Source organism: Saccopteryx bilineata, chromosome 4, assembly GCF_036850765.1.
Source record: "Saccopteryx bilineata isolate mSacBil1 chromosome 4, mSacBil1_pri_phased_curated, whole genome shotgun sequence".
Classification (NCBI taxonomy): Eukaryota; Metazoa; Chordata; class Mammalia; order Chiroptera; family Emballonuridae; genus Saccopteryx; species Saccopteryx bilineata.
The window spans coordinates 202,444,233-202,464,948 of record NC_089493.1 but is presented as its reverse complement, the minus strand read 5'-3'; the positions used below and the strand labels follow the sequence as shown (position 1 = coordinate 202,464,948).

At 36.9% G+C, this 20,716-nt stretch overlaps 1 protein-coding gene across 2 annotated transcripts in view; it reads left to right on the top strand.

Moving 5' to 3' along the window:
* The window catches only part of TBCA (tubulin folding cofactor A), a 112,512-nt gene that overhangs the window by 83,505 nt on the left and 8,291 nt on the right, over positions 1 to 20,716 (top strand). For both annotated transcript variants that reach the window (XM_066273621.1, XM_066273622.1), the window contains exon 2: positions 6,871 to 6,976. In XM_066273621.1, the coding sequence (XP_066129718.1) occupies positions 6,871 to 6,976 (106 nt within the window). The remainder of the gene's footprint in view (positions 1 to 6,870; positions 6,977 to 20,716) is intronic.

The following is a 20,716-nucleotide window of genomic DNA, read 5'->3' as shown; positions in this document are numbered from 1 at the left end:
TCTCCCTCTTCTTCGCCCTCTCCCTCTCCCACTCCCATTTCTTCTCCCTTCCTCTCTTCCTTAAAATCAATAAATTAAAAAAAATTCCATCTCTTTCACTGTATACTTTTTCAAAAATAACATTGTTCTTGATTTGTGAATCACTTTTGTTCCACTTCAGAATTGTTTTTATATATTTCTTTAAATTGAAAATATTGAAAGGCAATAGTGAAATTTTTATATAACAACATTGAGTGCCTACTATATATAAAGATCAAGAGTACAGTAAGCCTGACCTGTGGTGGCGCAGTGGATAAAGTGTCAACCTGGAAATGCTGAGGTCACCGGTTTGAAACCCTGGGCTTGCCTGGTCAAGGCACATATGGGAGTTGATGCTTCCAGCTCCTCCCCCCTGTCTCTCTCTCCTCTCTCTCTGTCTCTATTTCTCTCCTCTCTAAAAAATGAATAAATAAAAATTAAAAAAAAAAAAGTACAGTAAAAATTTATATACAGTATGACTACAACCTAATCCTGTCTTCAAGGAACTCAAGATCTGTCAAGTTGGGTTCAGTGTAGTGTGATAAATGTTATGGTGGTTAAGTGGGGTTGGATACAGTTTAGTAGAGGTCTTTCAAGTAAGGGTTCAGCAACCTTTTTTTTTGTAAAGTACTAGATAGTATAGATTTTAGGCTTTGTGGTCCATACAAAACCTAAAAAGTTCTGTCACAACTACTGGTCTCTACTCTCATTGCATGAAAGTAGCCATAGACGATACATAAATGAATGTGTGGCAGTGTTCCAATAATCATTTATTTATAGACACTGAAATTTAAATTCCATATGGTTTTCACATGTCACAAAATATAATTAAAATTATTTTTAAGCCACTTAAAAATACAAAACCATTCATAATTCTCAGACCATACGAAAACTGATGGCAGGTCAATTTGCTCATTGGCCATAGCTTGTCAACCTTTGTTCTGAGTCTTTGAATCTCAGAATGTTATGAGTTTGCCTCTTTCTGATAGCCTATCCAATCCCAGTTACTTTCATTTACTAGGGAAGTTTGGTAACCTAGCAGGTTGACAGTCTCATTGCTAATCCCAGCAGTTTCTGAGTGTCCCTGATATTCTGAATGATAATAACAATCCTGTAAAGATAATAAAAAAATAACACTGATGCATTGAAATATGCAGGTTACTCCAGCATGCAGATTCCAAATTCAGTTACTTACAGTTGTCAAGTATAAAGCGTGAGTCTTTGGGTAATGGAGTTGTGTGAATTGGAGCAAAGTGAATAGCACAGGCCTCACTGAAAACAGTCATCAGCCACTTCTTAGCTCCATGCAATAGTGGGACTGTAGCCCCAGTGTTCCCTAATGAAGACATTTAAGAGAAGCCAGAAATCCAGACATATGTTAAATCCCCCGGTTGTTTAATGTGGTAACAAATCTGGTTTTGTTTTTTTATTTTTTTTAACATTGTGTTTCAAATATAAAACCTTTTTTAGGTCTCATTTAAGCAGTCTGGCAATTGCTATTTGTGTCCTAGCAAGTTTCTTTTACTGAGAGGGAACTTTTAAAGAAATATCTGTAGTGATATGCATTACTGATTTTTTTTTAATTTGAGAGGATACTTTTATTTTAATACTGAAAATTATTGTTAAAACAGTTTTAAATTATAATTCCAATGCAGATTTCCGTACGTAGTGTTCATGTGCTCTACTGTCTTAAGTCCAGGTTTGAATATACTCAGTGGTTTCCTTGTAGCTGACCCTGTGGTCACAAGTTTTTTTCCCCCTTTTTGTTAGAGCTTTATTGAGATATAATCCACATATCATATAAATAACCTACTATTTAAAGTCTACAACAAATTTGTTTTTAGTGTTTTCACAGAGTTATGGAAATTTCACCACAATCATTTTTAGAATATTTTTATCACCTCCAGAAGATAATTATCCCCACTTTAGCTATTACCCTCTCATTTCCCTCATCCTCCCCAGTCCTGAACAGCCTCTAGTCTGCTTTCTGTCTCTATAGATTTATACATATGTTCTTGGTATACCCTATAAATAGAAACACACAAAGTGTGTCATTTTATGTCTGGCTACTTTGTGTGTGTGTGTGCAGCTACTTTCACTTAGCATAATGTTTTCAAGGTTCATCAGTGTTGTAGTATTATTCAGTGCTTCATTTCTGTTTTTAAATTTTTTGTTGAATTTATTGGGGTTGCATTTGTTAATAAAATTATACAGGTTTCAGGTGTACAGTTTTATCAATATAATACATCACCTGTATATTGTATTGTGTGATCACCACCCCAAATCAAACCTCTCTCTATCACTATTTCTCCTCTGCCCTTGTCTGCCTACCCCCACTCCCTTTCTTTTCTGCAATTTTCATTTCTTTTCATTGCCAAGTATTTCACTGCATGAATATACCATATATTGTTTGCCTTTTCATCAGATGATTGACTATTGAGGTGTTTCCTCATTTTGTCTGTTATGTACAATGCTTCTATGAACATATTTGTATGATTTTTTATGTGGACATAGGTTTTTCTTTCTCATGGTTATATATTTTAGGAATAGAATTATTGGGATATATTATAGCTATGTTTAACTTTCTGAGGAATGGCCAAACTTCTAAAACAGTTGCACTAATTACATTCCTTCCAGTAGTGTTTGATGGTTTCAGTGTTTCCATATTCTTGCCAATACTTTTTTAAAACACTTTATTATCTGATTTTTAAATATTTTTAAATTTAAAATTTTTTATTAGTATTATTTTTTTAAGTGAGAGTAGAAAAGATACAGAGACAGACTCCCCCATGAGCCCAGACAGTGATCCACCCAGCAACACTCATCTGGGGCCTCTGTCAACTGAGCTGTTTTTTATAGCACCTGAGGCAGAGGCTTCACAAGCATTCTCAGTGCTGAAGCCTACATCCTCAAATCAGTCTAGCCATGGCTGCAGGAGGGGAAAGGAGAAAGGAGGAGAGGAAGCAGATGGTCACCTCTCCTGTGTGCCCTCACCAAGAATTGAACCCAGGACTTTCACACACCGGTCAACACTTTACTGCTGAGCCAACTGGCCAGGGCTCTTTTTTATTATAGACATTCTAATAAGTATAAAGTGAATCTCACTGTGGTTTTGATTTGCATTTCCCTGATGACCAGTGATGCTGAATGGCTTCTCATGTGCTTCTTTAAGGGCATTTGATTATTTTCTTTGGAGGAATGTCTCTGTGCAGATCCTTTCCCGTTGTTTAATTGGGTTATTTGCCTTTATATTATTAAGTTAGAAATGTTTCTTATACGGTATATTCTGGAAACAAGTTCTTTATCCGACCCATTATTTGCAAATATTTTGCTCCATTTTGTAATTGTCTTTTTACTTTCCTGATAGTAATTTTTTGAAGTACAAAAGTTTTTAATTTTGATGAAGGTCAACTTAGGTACCTATATTTTCTTCTATTTCTTGTGCTTTTAATGTCAAGTCCAAGGTCACCAAAATTTACCTCTGTGTTTTCTTCTAAGAGTTTTATGATTTTAGCTTTTTAGATCTTGACACATTTTGAGTTAATTTTCTATATGGTATAAGGTGCAAAGAGGGGTTGGAAATCAAAAGCTTTTAACCCCAAAGACCAACCAAAGATGAATGTCTGGAAATAGTAACAAATAAGTACTTAAGTGGCAGAAGATACATGAAACAAGAATGCTAAATTATTAATAATTGTTAAGACTGAATGATGAGTACGTGGAATTCATCATGATATTTTCTCTAGATTTTTGTTTTAAAATATTCATAATAAGATTTTTTTTTTATGGTTTCTTACCACCACTAATTGCATTTGCCTGTCATCTGTAATCCTTAGCATGGCTTGGGATTACGTTGTTAGTTATTAGATGGCTAAAAGTACGGGTTGTTTATAAACTATGAAAATCTTATTTACAGTAAAAAAAAAGTGTTAAAATCAAGATAAATTAAGCTATAATTTTTATCCCAAGGTCTCTAAATCTTGATTTACTCAAAGTTTTTATTTTATTTATAATTTTATGAATAGTATGTTTAAATGTATAAAGTTTACAGATTTCTACAATGTACTTCTCAAACTTGTATTGAGGGGAAGCTGTTCGAGAAAATGTTGAAAGGGGGAAAATCTTGTTTTGCTTCAAGTAAGTTTATAATTGAACAAAGTTAAACTAATTTCCTTTCTCTAAAACAGTGGTCCCCAACCTTTTTTGGGCCACGGACCGGTTTAATGTCAGAAAATATTTTCACAGACCGGCCTTTAGGGTGGGACAGATAAACGTGACCGAGACAAGCGTCAAGAGTGAGTCTTAGACGGATGTAACAGAGGGAATCTGGTCATTTTTTAAAAATAAAACATCATTCAGACCTAAATATAAATAAAATGGAAATAATGTAAGTTATTTATTCTTTCTCTGTGGACCGGTACCAAATGACCCACAGACCGGTTCTGGTATGTGGCCTGGGGGTTGGGGACCGCTGCTCTAAAAGACTACTCATATCTTTAAGATTTGGCAAGCAGTGTTTTTCTAAGCTTTTTTTTTTTACCTCTAGTGTTCTATGGAATAGTTTGAGGAACACTGGACTACATATTTTAAACCACATTATATCATGCATTTACAGTTAAGTAGTTTAAGTTGTCATTTGATTATTATTACCTGATGGTTGTCATTTTTTGAAATTTTTCCTTCTGACGTCTGTCCTTTTTTATTACCCTTATTTCTTTATTTTCCTCATATATTTATTAGTCTAACTACTAAAAGTTACCAGATTTTGAAATTTCTATGTTCCTCTGTAGGTGTCAGTTTGTAAGATTAATGGAAAATATTTGCAGTTAATTATGCCTTTAAAATTATGACTTTTTATTTGTACTGGGTCTTTATAGCATTTGCAACACTTGCAAAGGAGAGCAATGTTTAGAGAATAACTATTAAGTATATTTAGGATCTTTCTAATTAAAGTTTTCTTTATTCCATAAAAATTTTAAATTATAGCTGAAAGGATAACTAGCAAACTTAAAATTTATCGTTCAAAATTGTGCCACTCAGAGATAATCTTTAGCATCTAACTTATTTGATAAAAGTAATACTTATACCTGGGGGAAAACCCTCCAACTTTATTGAAAGGCATAAAATGAAAGCCTCCCCCAGCTATCCTTTTCTATCAATCATTAGGGCTTTTCTCTTACCAAATAACCACAGATAGTAGTTTCCCTTTGTCATTTGTTTGAGTATCCTTTGTATATTCATGGCAACATAAAATTTATACCTATTTTATACTTTGTTCTTTTCACTCTGAGGTATTTCAGGATGAATGTTTGAAGGTCATATAATATTCCACAATCAAATGATGAGACAAAAGCCATCCTCTGATATGATTTTTAAATTCCATCCTAGCAACATAGGTCTAGAGAAATAGGGAGGCCAGATTGAGAAAGTTTTTTTTACTTTTTATTTTTATTTCTTTATTTATTTTTTGTATTTTTCTGAAGTGAGAAGTGGGGAGGTAGAGAGACTCGCATGCACCGGACCGGGATTACCTGGCATGCCCACTAGGGGGCAATGATCTGCCCATCTAGGGCATTGCTCCATTGCAGTCAGAGCCACTCTAGCGCCTGAGGTGGAGGCCATGGAGCCATCCTCAGTGCCCGGGCCAACTCTGCTCCAATGGAACCTTGGCTTCGGGAGGGGAAGGGAGAGAAAGAGAGAGAAAGGAGAGGGGGAAGGGTGGAGAAGCAGATGGGCGCTTCTCCTGTGTGCCCTGCCCAGGAATCAAACCTGGGACTTCCACACAGTGACCAACGCCCTGCCACTGAGCCAACCAGCCAGGGTTGAGAAAGTTTCTTTTAGTGTATATGGAGTATGAGAGCTTTTTTCCTGCTCTTTAGATAATCTGTATATAGGAATATTAGTTTTTTGTTTATTTGTTTGTTTTTTGGACTATGCTTTTATTTTAAAGTTTATTTCATCAGAATTAGGGTAGATAGAGCTATTATAGTTCATCGAATTTTAGTTATCTGAGGAATAATCAGTAGAACTTTGTATTGTTCTATTCGTTATTGTTGAAAATCTTCCTAATCTCTATCAATACCTTTTCTTGCTTTAGTAAATAAATACTTGTTTGTTTCCACTACTTGTCCGTGAAAGAACCATGTCTAAACTATTCCATTTCCTCACACAAAGAAGATTGGACATAGAATTATGTGTACAGTGAATACTTGTTTTGTTGTTAAAAAATAACCTAATCAAGCCTGACCTGTGGTGGCGCAGTGGATAAAGTGTTGACCTGGAATGCTGAGGTCGCCAGTGTGAAACCCTGGGCTTGCCTGGTCAAGACACGTATGCGAGTTGATGCTTCCTGTTCCCCCTCCCCCCTTTCTCTCTAAAATGAATAAATAAATAAATAATTAAAAAAAATAACCTAATCTTTATTTTGGATTTGACATGTAATATAGTGATATATTTCCAGTAAACTGAGTTTTTTTTTTCATTATGTTGTTTCAAGTACACTCGTAAAAATTTGGGAAAACATGTCAAAAACAAAAAGCAAGACAAAAATGTTAGTACATAATAATTTTGAGTGTTGTTTTTACATTGTAAATACAATTATTATAATGGACTGTTTTTTTAATAAAATTTAAGAATTGCATGTTTTGATAGGTTACACTTGCATTAGGCAGGTGTAGGACTTATGAGCATGAAGATCATACATCAGTGGCTAAAATATTTTTCCCTACTCCCCAGTTAGTACATATACTATGGTATTTTAAATATGTTTTATATTTACAAAGCTTCTTTACTTCTTGACTTTTATTTGCTAGAAAGAGTTAATTTCCTGAAACATTTTTGGTTTATTTATAGATTGGCCAAAGAAAAAATGATGTATGAAAAAGAAGCAAAACAACAGGAAGAAAAGATTGAAAAAATGAAAGCTGAAGATGATGAAAATTATGCCATTAAGAAACAGGTAAAATTATATTTTAACTAATAATTCCTAACATTTACAGAACACCATATTAACTCATTTATTAATAGTCCCATTAGAAGGTCCTATATTATTTTCTACTTTACTGTTAAAACTTCTATTTAAAAATAAAGAAACTGGCATTACACTAATTCCAAAATCGGAGAAAAACACTACAAAGGAAGAAAATTGTAGGCCAATATTCCTGATAAACATAGATGCTAAAATTTTCAGCAAAATATTAGCAAACTGGATCCAGCAATACATTGAAAAGATCATACATCACGATCATGTAGGATTTATTCTGCAATGCAGTGTTGGTACAGTATTCACAAATAAATAAACGTGATACATCATGTAAAGAAAATGAAGAATAGAAATTTTATGATGTCAGTAGCTACAGAAAAAGCATTTGATAATATTGTTATCTAGCACCCATTTATGATATAAACAGCAAAATGAAAGTAGGGGAATCATTCCTCAATATAACAAAGACCATATATGACAAACCCAGAACCAACGTCATACTCAAAGGGAAAAAACTATAAGTGTTTCCTCGAAGATCAGGAAAAATATAGGGATGTCCACTTTCACCACTCTTATTCAGCATAGTACTAGAAGTGCTAGCCATAGCAGTCAGACAAAAAGCATCTAAGTTGGAAAGGAGGAACTAAAATTATCATTATTCACACATGACTTGATATTGTATGTTAGAAAACCATAAAAACCCCACCAAAAACTCCTAAATTTAATGAATAAATTCAGCAAAATAACAGGATACAAAATTAATATTTAGAAATCAGTGGCATTTTTACACACCAATAATGAACTATCAGAAAGAGAAATTAAGAAAAAGAATTCCATTTACTATTGCAACAACAACAAAAAATAAGGTACCTAGGAATAAATTTAACTAAGAAGGTACAAACTTGTATTCAGAAAATATAGAACATTGAAGAAACTGACCATGTTTATGGATCATAAGAATTAACATTATTAAAATGTCCATGCTACCCAAAGCAATCTACAGATTCAACACAATGCCCATTAAAACACTAATGGCTTATCAAATAGATCTATAATATTCCAAAAATTTATATGGAGCCACAAAAGTTTCCGAATAGTCTCAGCAATCTTGAGAAAGAAGAACAAAGTTGGAAGTACCACACTACCTGATACCAACTATACCGTAAGGCCATAGAAATCAAAAGAGCATGGTACTGGCATAAGAACAGCCATATAGCTCAATGGAATAGAACAGAGAGTCCAGAAATAAACCCATGCTTTTATGGTCGATTAATATTTAACAAAGGAGGCAAGAGCCTCCTCAATTAAAGACAGTCTTGTCAATAAATGGTGTTGGGAAAAATTGGACAAGTACATGCAAAACCAGGAAACTATACCAACTTACACCATTTACAAGAATAGACGCAAAATGGATTAAAGACTTAAATGTAAAATGTGGAACAATAAAAATCCTAGAAAAAACTTAGGCAATAGAATCTCAGAAATATCTAATAGCAATATTTTAGCCAATATATCTCCTTGGACAGGGAAACAAAAGAAAAAATAAACAAATGGGGCTACATGAAACTGAAAGCCATTTCAGAACAAAAGAAGCCATTAACACAATGAAAAGGGAACCCACAGAATGGGAGGACATATTTGCCAATGATACATCTGATAAGAGGTTAATTTCCAAAAATATGTAAGGAACTTACGCAACTCACCACCAAAAGACAATCCAATTAGAATGTAGGCGAAGGACCTGAATAGACACTTCTCCAAAGAGGACAGTCAGATGGCCAATAGATATATGTAAAGATGCTAAATGTCACTAATCATCAGAGAAATGCAAATTAAAACCACAATGAGATATCTCACATCTGTCAGAAGGGCTATCATCAATAAATCAACAAACAATGAGTGCTGGCAAGGATGTGGAGCAAAGGGAACCCTTGTGCACTGTTGGTGGGAATTCAGACTGGTGCAGCCACTGTGGAAAACAATTTGGAGCCTGATCAGGTGGTGGCACAGTGAATAGAGTGTTGGCTTGGGACACCGAGGACACAGGTTTGAAACCTGAGGTCATTGGCATTAAGTGTGGATTCATCCAACTTGAGCCACAGGCTCACCAGCTTGAGTGTGGGATCATAGATATGACCCCATGGTCGCTGGCTTGAAGCCTAAGGTCACTGGCTTGAGCAACAGGTCATTGGCTCGGCTGGAGCTCTACCCCTCAACCCCCATCAAGGCACAAGGCACATATGAGAAAGCAATTGATGAACAACTAAAGTGCCCGTCCTGTCCTCTCTCTCTCTCTCTCTCTCTCACTCTCACTAAAAAAACAAAACTAAAAAAAAAAAACAACCAGTATGGCATTTCCTCAAAATATTAAAAATGGATCTGACTTTTGACCAAGCAATCCTATTTCTGAAAATATATTTTAAGATTCCTGAAACACAAAATCAAAATAATACATGTACCCCTGTGTTCATTATAGTGTTATTTACAATAGCCAAGATTTGGAAATAGCCCAGTTGTCTGTTAGCTGATGAGTGGATAAAAAGCTGTGGTACATTTACACAGTAGAATAATACATGCCAACGTAGGCCAGTTGGCTCAGTGGTTGGTAGAGTGTTGGCCTGGCGTGTGGTAGTTCCGGTTTCGATTCCTGGTCAGGGCACACAGGAGAAGCGACCATCTGCTTCTTCACCCCCCCCCCCCCCACCCCCGTCAATCTCTTTCTCTCTTTCTCTCCCCTCCTGCAGCAACGGCTGGATTTGTTCTAAAGAGTTGGCCTCGGGCACTGAGGATGGCTCCCTTACCTCTACCTCAGGTGTTAAAATAATGGCTCCAACGGCCCCAGATGGGCAGAACATAGCTCCTTAGTGAGCTTGCCTGGTGGATCCCGGTCTGGGCACATGCAGGAGTCTGTCTCTCTGCCTTCCCTCCACTCAGTAAAAAAATAAATAAATAAAATGAAGACTACATGCCATAAAAAAGAAGGAAATCTTACCTTTTGCGACATCATGGATGGACCCAGTGATGACTATGCTAAGTGAAATAAGCCAGTCTGCCTGACCAGGTAGTGGTGCAATGGATGGAATGTTGACCTGGTGTCGTGGTGACAATGAACTACTCAGAGACCAGATGACATGCTCTGAGGGGCGGAGGGGAGGCAACAGCCCTGGTCAACAAAACCCCCATCCCCAGCCTTACTCAGATATTTATTAGCCTGTACAAATTACTCAAGGAGGCAGACAGCAAAAGTTTTCAGAGGATGAAGTAAAGGACAAGGAACATGCTGACTTCTAATCTCTGTTCTGAGAGTTGAAACATTTTCTGTAACTGAATCTTATCCTGCTGTTTTGCTGTTTCCAGCACGCACTGTTTCCTGTATGGGTCCGAGAGGCCCCTGGACTCACATCGGCTCAGGGCTTTAGCCCTAGGGCGCCTTACTGTCCCCAATTGTCATCCTAACTCTGCATATTATCATAACATATACCTACAACCTGAGACACTGAGGAACCAAGTTCAAAATTGAGGTTGCCGACTTGAGCATGGAATCATAGACATGACCCCATGGTTGCTGGCTTAAGCAAGGGGTCACTGGCTCAGCTGGAGTCCCCCATCAAGGCACGTATGGAAAAGCAATCAATGAACAACTAAGTGCCACACCTATCAGTTGATGCTTCTCATCTCTCTCCATTCCTGTTTGTCTGTCTCTCTGTTTCTCTCTTGCTTAAAAAAGAAAAGAAAAGAAATAAGCCAATCAGAGAAAGACAAATACCATACAATCTCACTTATTTGTAGAATCTAATGAACAAAATAGAAACACCAACATAGATACATGGAATGACGGACAGCTGTTAGAGGGGTGGGTATGGAGGGACTGGATGAGAGAAGGTGAAGGGATAAAGCAAGAACACATATGTATGTAACACATAGGCACACAACAGTGCGCTGATGGCCAGAGCAAAAGAGAGATAGGGACGGGGTCGGTGGAGGAGGGCAAAAGGGAGATGGAAAGAAACTTTGCTTGGGGCAGTGGGTACATAATGCAATGTGCATTATGTTTTATTGAGTTGCACACTTGAAACATGTACCCTAATAAATTCAATTTAAAAAATCATAAAAATGAGGAAACTGACATAGGTTAAATAACTTGCCCAAGGTCACGTAGCTGCTAAGTGGCATTTTGAACATGGGCATTCTGGTTCTGGAACTTGTACTCTTGACTGTTAAGCTATACTCCCTCTTCAATTTTAGGTATTAAATATAAAAATGACCTAATCTTTTATTAAATATATTTAAATTCACAAATATTTTTCCAAACTGATGTGTCGACCACCAAAATAAAATATATTTTACACTTTTCAGTAGCTACTAATGCTTATTTTTATGACAAATTTCAGTCTCCTTAGCATTGCATCTGATTCCAGCTTCTCTCTCCAACCTCATCTCTTACTTGTCCCTACCTGGGCCTCTAAGGTTCTGCTTTTATTTTCTTGAGCATGCCCTTTCCCCTTTGCCTCTGAGATATTGCACATGTCTGGGGTGCCTTTCTACTCCTGTCTATCATCTTTATTAATTTCTAGTCATCCTTTAAACCTGCCCTACACTCTGCCTCAGTGCTGAGTTAAGTTCCTTTCATCTGTTCTTCCATAACACCTTATTATTCCCATCATAGCATTTATTAAATATTCATTTTTGGCTGACACTAATTTCATAATTCCTCAACAAAAAAAGAAGTTATCAGGGGAACTTCCTCATATTCCCTAACTCTTGTTAACAACCATTAGTGACATTGTTATCACTTCCTTCCCCTCATCTTCTATAACCTCAGTAGTTATGTGACACAAGGAACCACTCTCTCCTTGAAACACTCTTTATATTGGCAGCTTTGTTAGAAATAGTCTCCTGGTTTTCTTTCTGTTACACTACCATTATTACTCAACTCTCCCTCTCTCCTCTCTCCCTTCTTTTCCACACCTACTTATCTACCCTCTCTTTCTCTCTCTCTCTACACACACACACACACACACACACACACACACACACTTCAGGCCGTTCTAGCGCCTGAGGTGGAGGCCATGGAGCCATCCTCAGTGCTCGGGTTAACTTCAGTCCAGTGGAGCCTTGGCTGCGGGAGGGGAAGAGAGAGATAGAGAGAAAGTAGAGGGGGAAGGGTAGAGAAGCAGATGGGCACTTCTCCTGTGTGCCCTGGCCAGGAATCAAACCCAGACTTCCACGTGCCAGGTCAACGCTCGATACTTCTCTCTCTTTCTAATAACCACATCTAATAACACTAAGTTGTATTTCTTATTCTTTCTGTTTCTTTCTCTACTGCCACTGTACTAGTCTAGTCCACTGTCACCTCTTGCCCGTACTATTGCAGAAGCCTCCTTGTTGGCATACCCTTTGTCTCTTGACACCCTCCATTTCTTCCCTACTACAGCACAAAGGTTGATCTCTTCAGAATGTACTTCTTTAAAATCCAGTGCCCAGTGCATTTAGAACAAAATCCACATGACACTAGGAAAAAGGAGAGTGTGGACAAGCTTATACAGATAATCTCAAGACTTATTTTTGAAATCAGCTTTATGAATTCTCAATAATTGTCATCATGTATATTATGTTACAAATGGTTATAGTGCACACTTAATCAAGACTTAATTTTGAAGAATTCATCACTTAAAGTGGATTTCTCTGTAGGTAGTAACTTTCTGCAGCACAAAAGGAATGAGACATCCTGTTCCCCTAAGTATCCAGAAAGAGGACTTTCTTATTTTCTTGAGCTTCTAGGAGAGCCTGCCTTCCTCTGTGTGTGGTATAGCAAAGAACAGTTGTGTGTCAGATACTCATATATTTGGGAGGATTTGAAGATGTATAGATACAGTATGTCCCCGAATATGTTGACCTTTATGAACTAAATGCTCTTCAAATCTTACAAATCTTTGTAAGATACATATGGATTATAGCTTTTTGATTCTAAAAATTATGATGGGTAGCCCTGGCAGGTTGGCTCAGCAGTAGAGTGTCCACCTGGCATGTGGAAGTCCTGGGTTCAATCCCTGGTCAGGGCACACGGGAGAAGCGACCATCTGCTTCTCCACCATTCTCCTCTCGCAGCCATGGCTTGAATGGTTTGAATAAATTGGCCCCAGACGCTGAGGACAGCTCCATGGCCTTGCCTCAGGCACTAAAATGGCTCGGTTGCGGAGCAGTGGCCCCAGATGGGCAGAACATCGCCAGATAGGGATCCTATCTGATTGCATGTAGGAGTCTGTCTCTCCACCTCCCCACCTCTCATTTAATTTTTAAAAAATTATGATGGTTAAATGCTTTTTGAATATATACTCCCATATATACTCATGTACCTTTTTTGTACCTCTCTTACATTAATGCCTCTATTCTCTATTGTTTTTAATCTGTTTAAGAATAGTCCTATAGTTAGAACAGGAATTGTAAGTTACATGGAGTGGGGAGTAAAGTGTTCTCTTTCTAAATAAAATTCTACAAATAATGTCACAGCTTATCACTTTTATTTTATTTATATATTGATCATCTTTCAAAAAAACCACTACTTGATAGGTAAGGATTAATTCTATTGAATCCTGATTCTAATTGTCATTTAAAAAATGTTAGCCACTTACTGGTTATATCATTGATTAGCTATCTAAATATAAAAGAGAAAATTTTTGTTCAAAAGTTTATTTTACACTCAATCTTGTTAAAATTCTTTTGTCACAGTGGTCATGGTTTATTACATGATTTCTTAGATTCCTCGTCAACCAATACCATCCCATATCTATTTATAGAACAGTAAGTTTTTCTGTTTGCTATTGTCAACCTGCAATGTATATACATTGTCAGTTGCAATTATCAGAGTCCCATGAAACCTACTCAACTTACATGCTTTCCTCAGTTTCCTTTCTCTAACTTTAGCTCTGCTGTGGCCAGCCATTCCTGTATTTTATTATGTATGTGCAGGAGTTGCATTGCCAGAAGCACTGTTTTATTCTTGATTACTTAGGACTTTCAAGTCAGTAGTGGTTTCTGGACATTTGTTGTGCCCCTCATAGAATATATCAAGGAAGCCAAGTGCTGCATTTTGTGGGTTCACTACTCTTCTCCCTGTATTTCTTCCTCTTCTGAATTAAATGCTGCCCTCAGCTGCTTCTCACTACCTTACTCTTCTCTTAACTTGGATCCATTTTGCTGTGGTTTTCCTGGGTCTTCTGAAATATCTTTATTTTTATAATACACACTTATGATGCTGTCAGTTCTTAACAAACTTCTTACCTGAAATTGGTTGGCAAAATTGGCTGCTTCTGGACTATGCCTAATTTTGATTATTTTAAAATAAGTAACTACGTAGAAGTTTCAGGACCCTAAGAGGCCAAAATAGTGATCAGATATTCTCTTACCCTCTTCTTTTCTGGCTAAGCAGTATTACACATTTAAATACTGCCCACATTGATTTTAACTCTCTTCTTACCCTTCTTCACTCTCCTCATCCCTCATTAGGAATGGATACAGACAATTTTGCCTTCAACCAAGAAAGATATTCTGGTCTTTTTTTTTTTCACCTGTCCTGTAGCAGAAATGATTGGTGTTAATGACAGTCAAACATCAGCTACTTCATCTGAGGTTGACTCAGTTCTTGTTTTCCAGAAGTTTATTAAAAATGCAAATCGGTGCAATTTTCTAACCAAGATTTCTCAAAAACTTCATAATTATTACATGTAATTGAAATGTTGTAAAATTTACATTTTTGAGAAAGATGCACACACATTTTTTGTGAATTCCTTGAAACACCAGTTAACATTCAAGGTTGATTTTCTTTTTCCTAAAAATGAAAGGGAAACTTTTTTCATTAAATATGTGAAAAATAATAGGAGGCTTCAATCTGCCAAGAAGACTTCAACAGTCCTTTCACAAGGCTGATTCTGCAAGAAATACCAGATTTTTTTAAATAATAAAAATATTATTTAAAATATCATCTAATGGTACAAGAAAATATTATTGTCTCTTGGTACATATACTCAGGTTTATAAATGGTGTTCAGTTTGTACATTTGCTTTTTTTGTTTTTTTCTTAAAAATTCACAGGAAGTTGCAAAAACTGTTTAGGGAAGTCTCATATCCCCTTCACCATTCCTTCTGCAGTGTTATCATCTTGCATAATTACATTACAGTATTCAAACCATGAACTTGATATCGATATACCACAGAGTTTATTTACATTTTATCAGTTATATATGTACTCATTTGTGTGTGTATAGTTCTATACAGTTTTGTCATGTGTATAGCATGTGTAACTACCACCATGATCGAGCTGGAGAACAATCCCATTACAAGACTACCTTGCACTACCTCTTTATAGCCCCTGTCCTTTCATTTCCTAAATCCTAAATAATTAACACTCTTTCAAGAATGTTGTGTAACATGGAATGAAATCATATAGTATGTGGGCCTTTGAAATTGGCTTTTTCCACTTAGCCTAATTTCTGTGAGGTCCATTGCAGTCATTGAGTGGATCAATAGTTTGTTCCCTATTCCTGCTGAGGAGTATTCCATGGTATGGCTGTATCACAAACTGATCGTTTAAAGGACATTTAGATTGTTTCCAAATTTGGGCTGTTATGGAAAAGCTGCTATGAACATTTGTGTACAGTTTTGATGTGAAGTTTTTGTTTGTCTTAGATAAAATGTTCAAGTAATTGCTGGGTCATATTAACACATTTTTTGTTTTAAAAGAAACTGCCAAGCTTTTTTCTAGAGTAGCTATACCATTTTACATTTCCCACAAGTAATGTGTGAATGATTTGATTTTTCACATTCTCACCAGCATTTGATGTTATCACTACTTGTTCTTTCAGCATTTATCCATCACCTATCTGATAGGTGTGTTGTGAGATCTGGTATTTTTTAAATTTGGATTTCCCTAATGGCTAGTAGTGTTAAACATCTTCTCCTTTGTTTATTTGCCACCTGTACATCCTCTTCAGTGAAATGTCTGTTCATGTCTTCTGCCCACCTTCTAACTGGAGGCTTTTTTTTTTTTTTTTACTTTTGAGTTTCAGTAGTTCTTGATATATTCTAGATAAGTTCTCTTTGTCAGATGTGTGGTTTGCAAATATTTTCTCCTAGTCTGTAATCTTTTTTATGTTCTTAATAGGGCCTTTCAGTAAGCAACAGTTTTTTTAATTTTGAGGACATCTAATTTATAGCTAGCATTTTCTTCCTTCTGTGAATCACACTTTTCGTCTCAAATCTAAAGCCCCTTCGACTAATCCTAGATCCTGAAGATTTTTCTATTCCTTTCTAAAAGTTGTGTGGTTTTATGTCTTATATTTAAGGCTTTGTTTGATTTTGAGTTAATTTTTGTATAAGGTGGGAAGTTTAATTAGACATTTATCCTTTTGTCTATGGGTATCCTGTTGCTTCAGCAGTATTTATTGAAAAGGTTATCCTTCCTCTATTGCATTGCTTTTGTACCTCTGTCAAAAATCAATTGGACAGCCCTGGCTGGTTGGCCCAGCATGAAGATGTCCTGGGTTCGATTCCCAGTCAGGGCACACAAGGAGAAGTCACCATCTGCTTCTCCACTGCTCCCCTTCTCACTTCTCTCTCACTTCTCTCTCTGTCTTCTCCTCCGCTCTGCAGCCATGGCTCGATTGGAGGAGGTCACCCCCAGGTGCTGAGGATGTCCATGGCCTCTGCCTCAGGCACTAAAAAAAAAAAAAGACTCCAGTTGCAATAGAGTAACGCCCTAGATGGGCAAAACATTGGCCCCTAGTGAGCTTGCTGGGTGGATCCTGGTAGGGGTGCATGCCGGAGTCTTGTCTCTGCCTTTTTGAGTTCTCTCTTCTGTATTGATCCTTTAATCTGTATTGATCCCTTACGAGTTCCATACTGTCTCTTGATTAATGTAGCTATACAGTAAGCCTTAACATAGGGAGGAGCTATCCTAGTTCTTTTGCCTGTTCATAAACTTTTTAAAATAAGCTTGCCTGTGTCTATAAAACACCTTGATAAGATTTAGGTAGGAATTGCATTAAACCTACAGATCAGTTTAAAAATTGACATCTTTACTATGTTGTCTTCTAACCAGTGAAAATGATCAAGTCCATTTTATTTAGATCTAGCTTCATTCATTAGCATTTTGTCATTTTCAGCATACAAATTTTGCATGTGTTTTGTTAGATTTATACCTAAGTTTAATTTTCTTTGAAGCTATTATAAATGTACTGTTTTTAATTTGTTTTTACTTAAACAGTATTTCATTCTTAGATATAAAAGTGAAACCACTTTTTTGTGTGTTGGTCTTAGATCCTATGACCTTGCTGAACTCATTCTAGGAATTTACTTACAAATTTCTTCTGACAATACATAAATAATATATAGACAGACACGGCCATGTAGACAATCATGTTATTTGCAGATTGGGACAGTTTTACTTCTTTTCAATCTATATGTCATTTATTTTTTCTTGCCTTATTGCTCTGGCTACTACCTCTTACCAGTACTATGTTGAATAAGAGCAGTGAGTGAGAGTTATCCTTCCTTTGTTCCAAAATCATTTAAATGGCATTTAGTCTTTTACAATGAAGTATAATGTTGTAGGGTTTTTTTGTTTTGTTTTGTTTTCTTTTGTTTATTGAGAGGCAGGGAGGAAGAGACAGACTCCCACATATACCTTGACTGGGATCCACCTGGTAAGCCCCCTAACAGGCGATGTTCTGCTCATCTGGGCTACTGCTCAATTGCTCTGCAATTGAACTATTTTAGCTCCTGAGGCAAGGCCATGGAGCCATCCTCAGTGCCTGGGGCCAACTTTGCTCAAATCATTCAAGCCATGGTGCCGAAGAGGAAGAGAGAAACAGAGGGAGGGGGAGGGGAGGGGTAGAGAAGAAAATGGTGGCTTCTCCTATGTGCCCTGAACAGGTATTGAACCCGGGACTTCCACACACCAGGCTGACACTCTACCACTGAGCCAACTGGCCAGGGCCAGTTGTAGGAGTTTTTTGTAAATAGTTTTTTTTTAAGTTGAGGAAGTTCCCCTCTATTCCTAGTTTGCTGAGTGTTTTTGTTGTTTTTTTTTTTTTGCATTTTTCTGAAGCTGGAAACGGGGAGGCAGTCAGACAGACTCCCGCATGCACCCAACCGGGATCCACCTGGCATGCCCACCAGGGGGCGATGCTCTGCCCCTCTGGGGCATCGCTCTGTTGCATCCAGAGCCATTCTAGCACCTGAGGCAGAGGCCACATAGCCATCCTCAGCGCCCGGGCCATCTTTGCTCCAATGGAGCCTTGGCTGCGGGAGGGGAAGAGAGAGAGAGAGAGGAAGGAGGGGGGGGTGGAGAAGCAGATGGGCACTTCTCCTGTGTGCCCTGGCCGGGAATCAAACCCGAGACTCCCGCATGCCAGGTCGACGCTCTACCACTGAGCCAACCGGCCAGGGCTTGCTGAGTGTTCTTGTCATGAATGGGAGTTGAATTTTGTCAAATGATTTTTCTGTGTCATTTAATAAGATCCATATGAGTTTTCTTATTTGGTCTGTTGGTTGTGAATTGTTTATTTCAGATATTGAATCAGACTTGCATACCTTCTTGATCACTTGATCATGGTGTTTAATTCTTTTGCATGTTGCTGGATTGAATTTGCTAATATCTTGTTCAGGATTTTTGCATCTTAAGTTTATGGGAGATAATGATCTGCAGTTTTCTTTTTTATACTGGCTTTGTCTGGTTTGGGCATCAGGTTAATACTAGTCTCATAAAATGAATTGGGAAATAGTCCTTCCTTTTTTCTTGAAGGATCTGTGTAAAATTAGTATGTATGCTTCTTTAAATAGTTGATAAAATTGTCCAGTTGAACCATCTGGGCTTGGAGAATTCTTTTTAGGAATTTTTAAATTATAAATTCAATTTATTTGATTATAGAACTATTCAGATTATCAGTTGAATTTTAATGATTTGCTTTTTCAGAAACTTTTTAATTACAACATTAATTTAGTTAAATTATTATAGAACTGTTCAGGTTATCTGTTGAGTTTAATGATTTCCAGTTTTCAGGGAATTGGTCCATTTCTTCTAAGTTGATAAATTCATGAGTATTATGAACAATATTATAAAATTGTTCTTGGTATTTTTTTCCTTTTAATGGTTGCAAGATCTGTAGTGGTATTTTCTATCTTATTACTGATATTGGTGATTTCTGCTTTCTCACTTTATCATATTGTCAGTCTTTTTTTTTTTTTTTTTTTTTCAGAGACAGAACGAGAGTCAGAGAGAGGAATAGACAGACAGGAACACAGAGAGATGAGAAGCATTAGTCATCAGTTTTTTTCATTGTGGACTTTAGTTGTTCATTGATTGCTTTCTCATATGTGCCTTGACCGTGGGCCTTCAGCAGACCGAGTAACCCCTTGCTCGAGCCAGCGAGCTTGGGTCCAAGCTGGTGAGCTTTGCTCAAACCAGATGAGCCCATGCTAAAGCTGACAACCTCAGGGTCTCAAACCTGGGTCCTCCGCATCCCAGTCCGATGCTCTATCCACTGCGCCACTGCCTGGTCAGGCTCATTGTCAGTCTTACAAAGGTTTATGTTTTTCAAAACACCAGCTTTTTGTTTCATTGATTTTTCTCTGTTGTTTTCTTGTTTTAAATTTTATTGGTTCTGATCGTAGTTTTATTTTCTTCCTTCTGTTTGCTTTGGGTTTACTTTGTTCTTTTTCTAAGTTCCTGAACTAAGGACTTAGACTTTAAGATCTTCTTTTGTAAAGTAAGCATTTCATACTATACATTTCCCTCTCAGAATTGCTTTAGCTGAATCCTAAAAAAATAGATGTTATATTTTCATTTATTTATCTTCATATTTCTCTGTTTTGAGACTTGTTAACCCATAGGTTATTTAAAATATGTTGTTTAATTTGTAAGAGTTTAAAGATTTTTCTGGTGTCCTTTGTTATTTTTGTTTTGTTTTTGTTTTATCTTTTTTTCACCCAGTGTGCAGTTTACTGCTATGAATATTTTATAGGTGCTTGAAAGTATTTGTATTTTCCTTTTTTAGGTAGAATGTTCTAATAGATATTGTTGGTTGATGGTGTTGTTTACTTCTTTTATTTCTTTGCTGATATTTTTTTTGATCTAGTACTTTTATCAGTTGCTAAGGAGATATTGAAATTCCCTAATATATTTGTGGATTTATCTTTTCTTTTAGCTCTATCAGTTTTTGTTTTGTTTATTTTGAAACTGTCTTGTTTAGTGTGTGCACATTTAGAATCACTATGTTTTCTTGATGGATTGATCATTTTGTCATTATGTGGTATCCCTCTTTGTCCCTAAGATCTTTGCTCTGAAGTCTATCCAGTTATACAGTATTAATAGAGCTACTCCTTTTTTTTTAATTTTGCATATCCTTCATTTAATCCTTTTATTTTCAATATGGCTATCTTGTTGTTTAAAGTGAGTTTTTTTTTTTTAATTAAGTGAGAGGAGGGGAGGCAGAGAGACAGACTCCTGCATGTGCCCCAGCCTAGGATCCACTGGGCAAGGCCCCTTAGGGCGATGCTCTGCCCATCTGGGCTGTTACTTGGCAATGGAGCTAATTTTAGCACCTGAGGTGGAGACCAGGGAACCATTGTCAACTTCCGGGGTCAGCTTGCCCCAACCATTGAGCCATGGCTGCAGGGATAGGAGAGGGTTGGAAAAGCAGATGGTCACTTCTCTGGAATG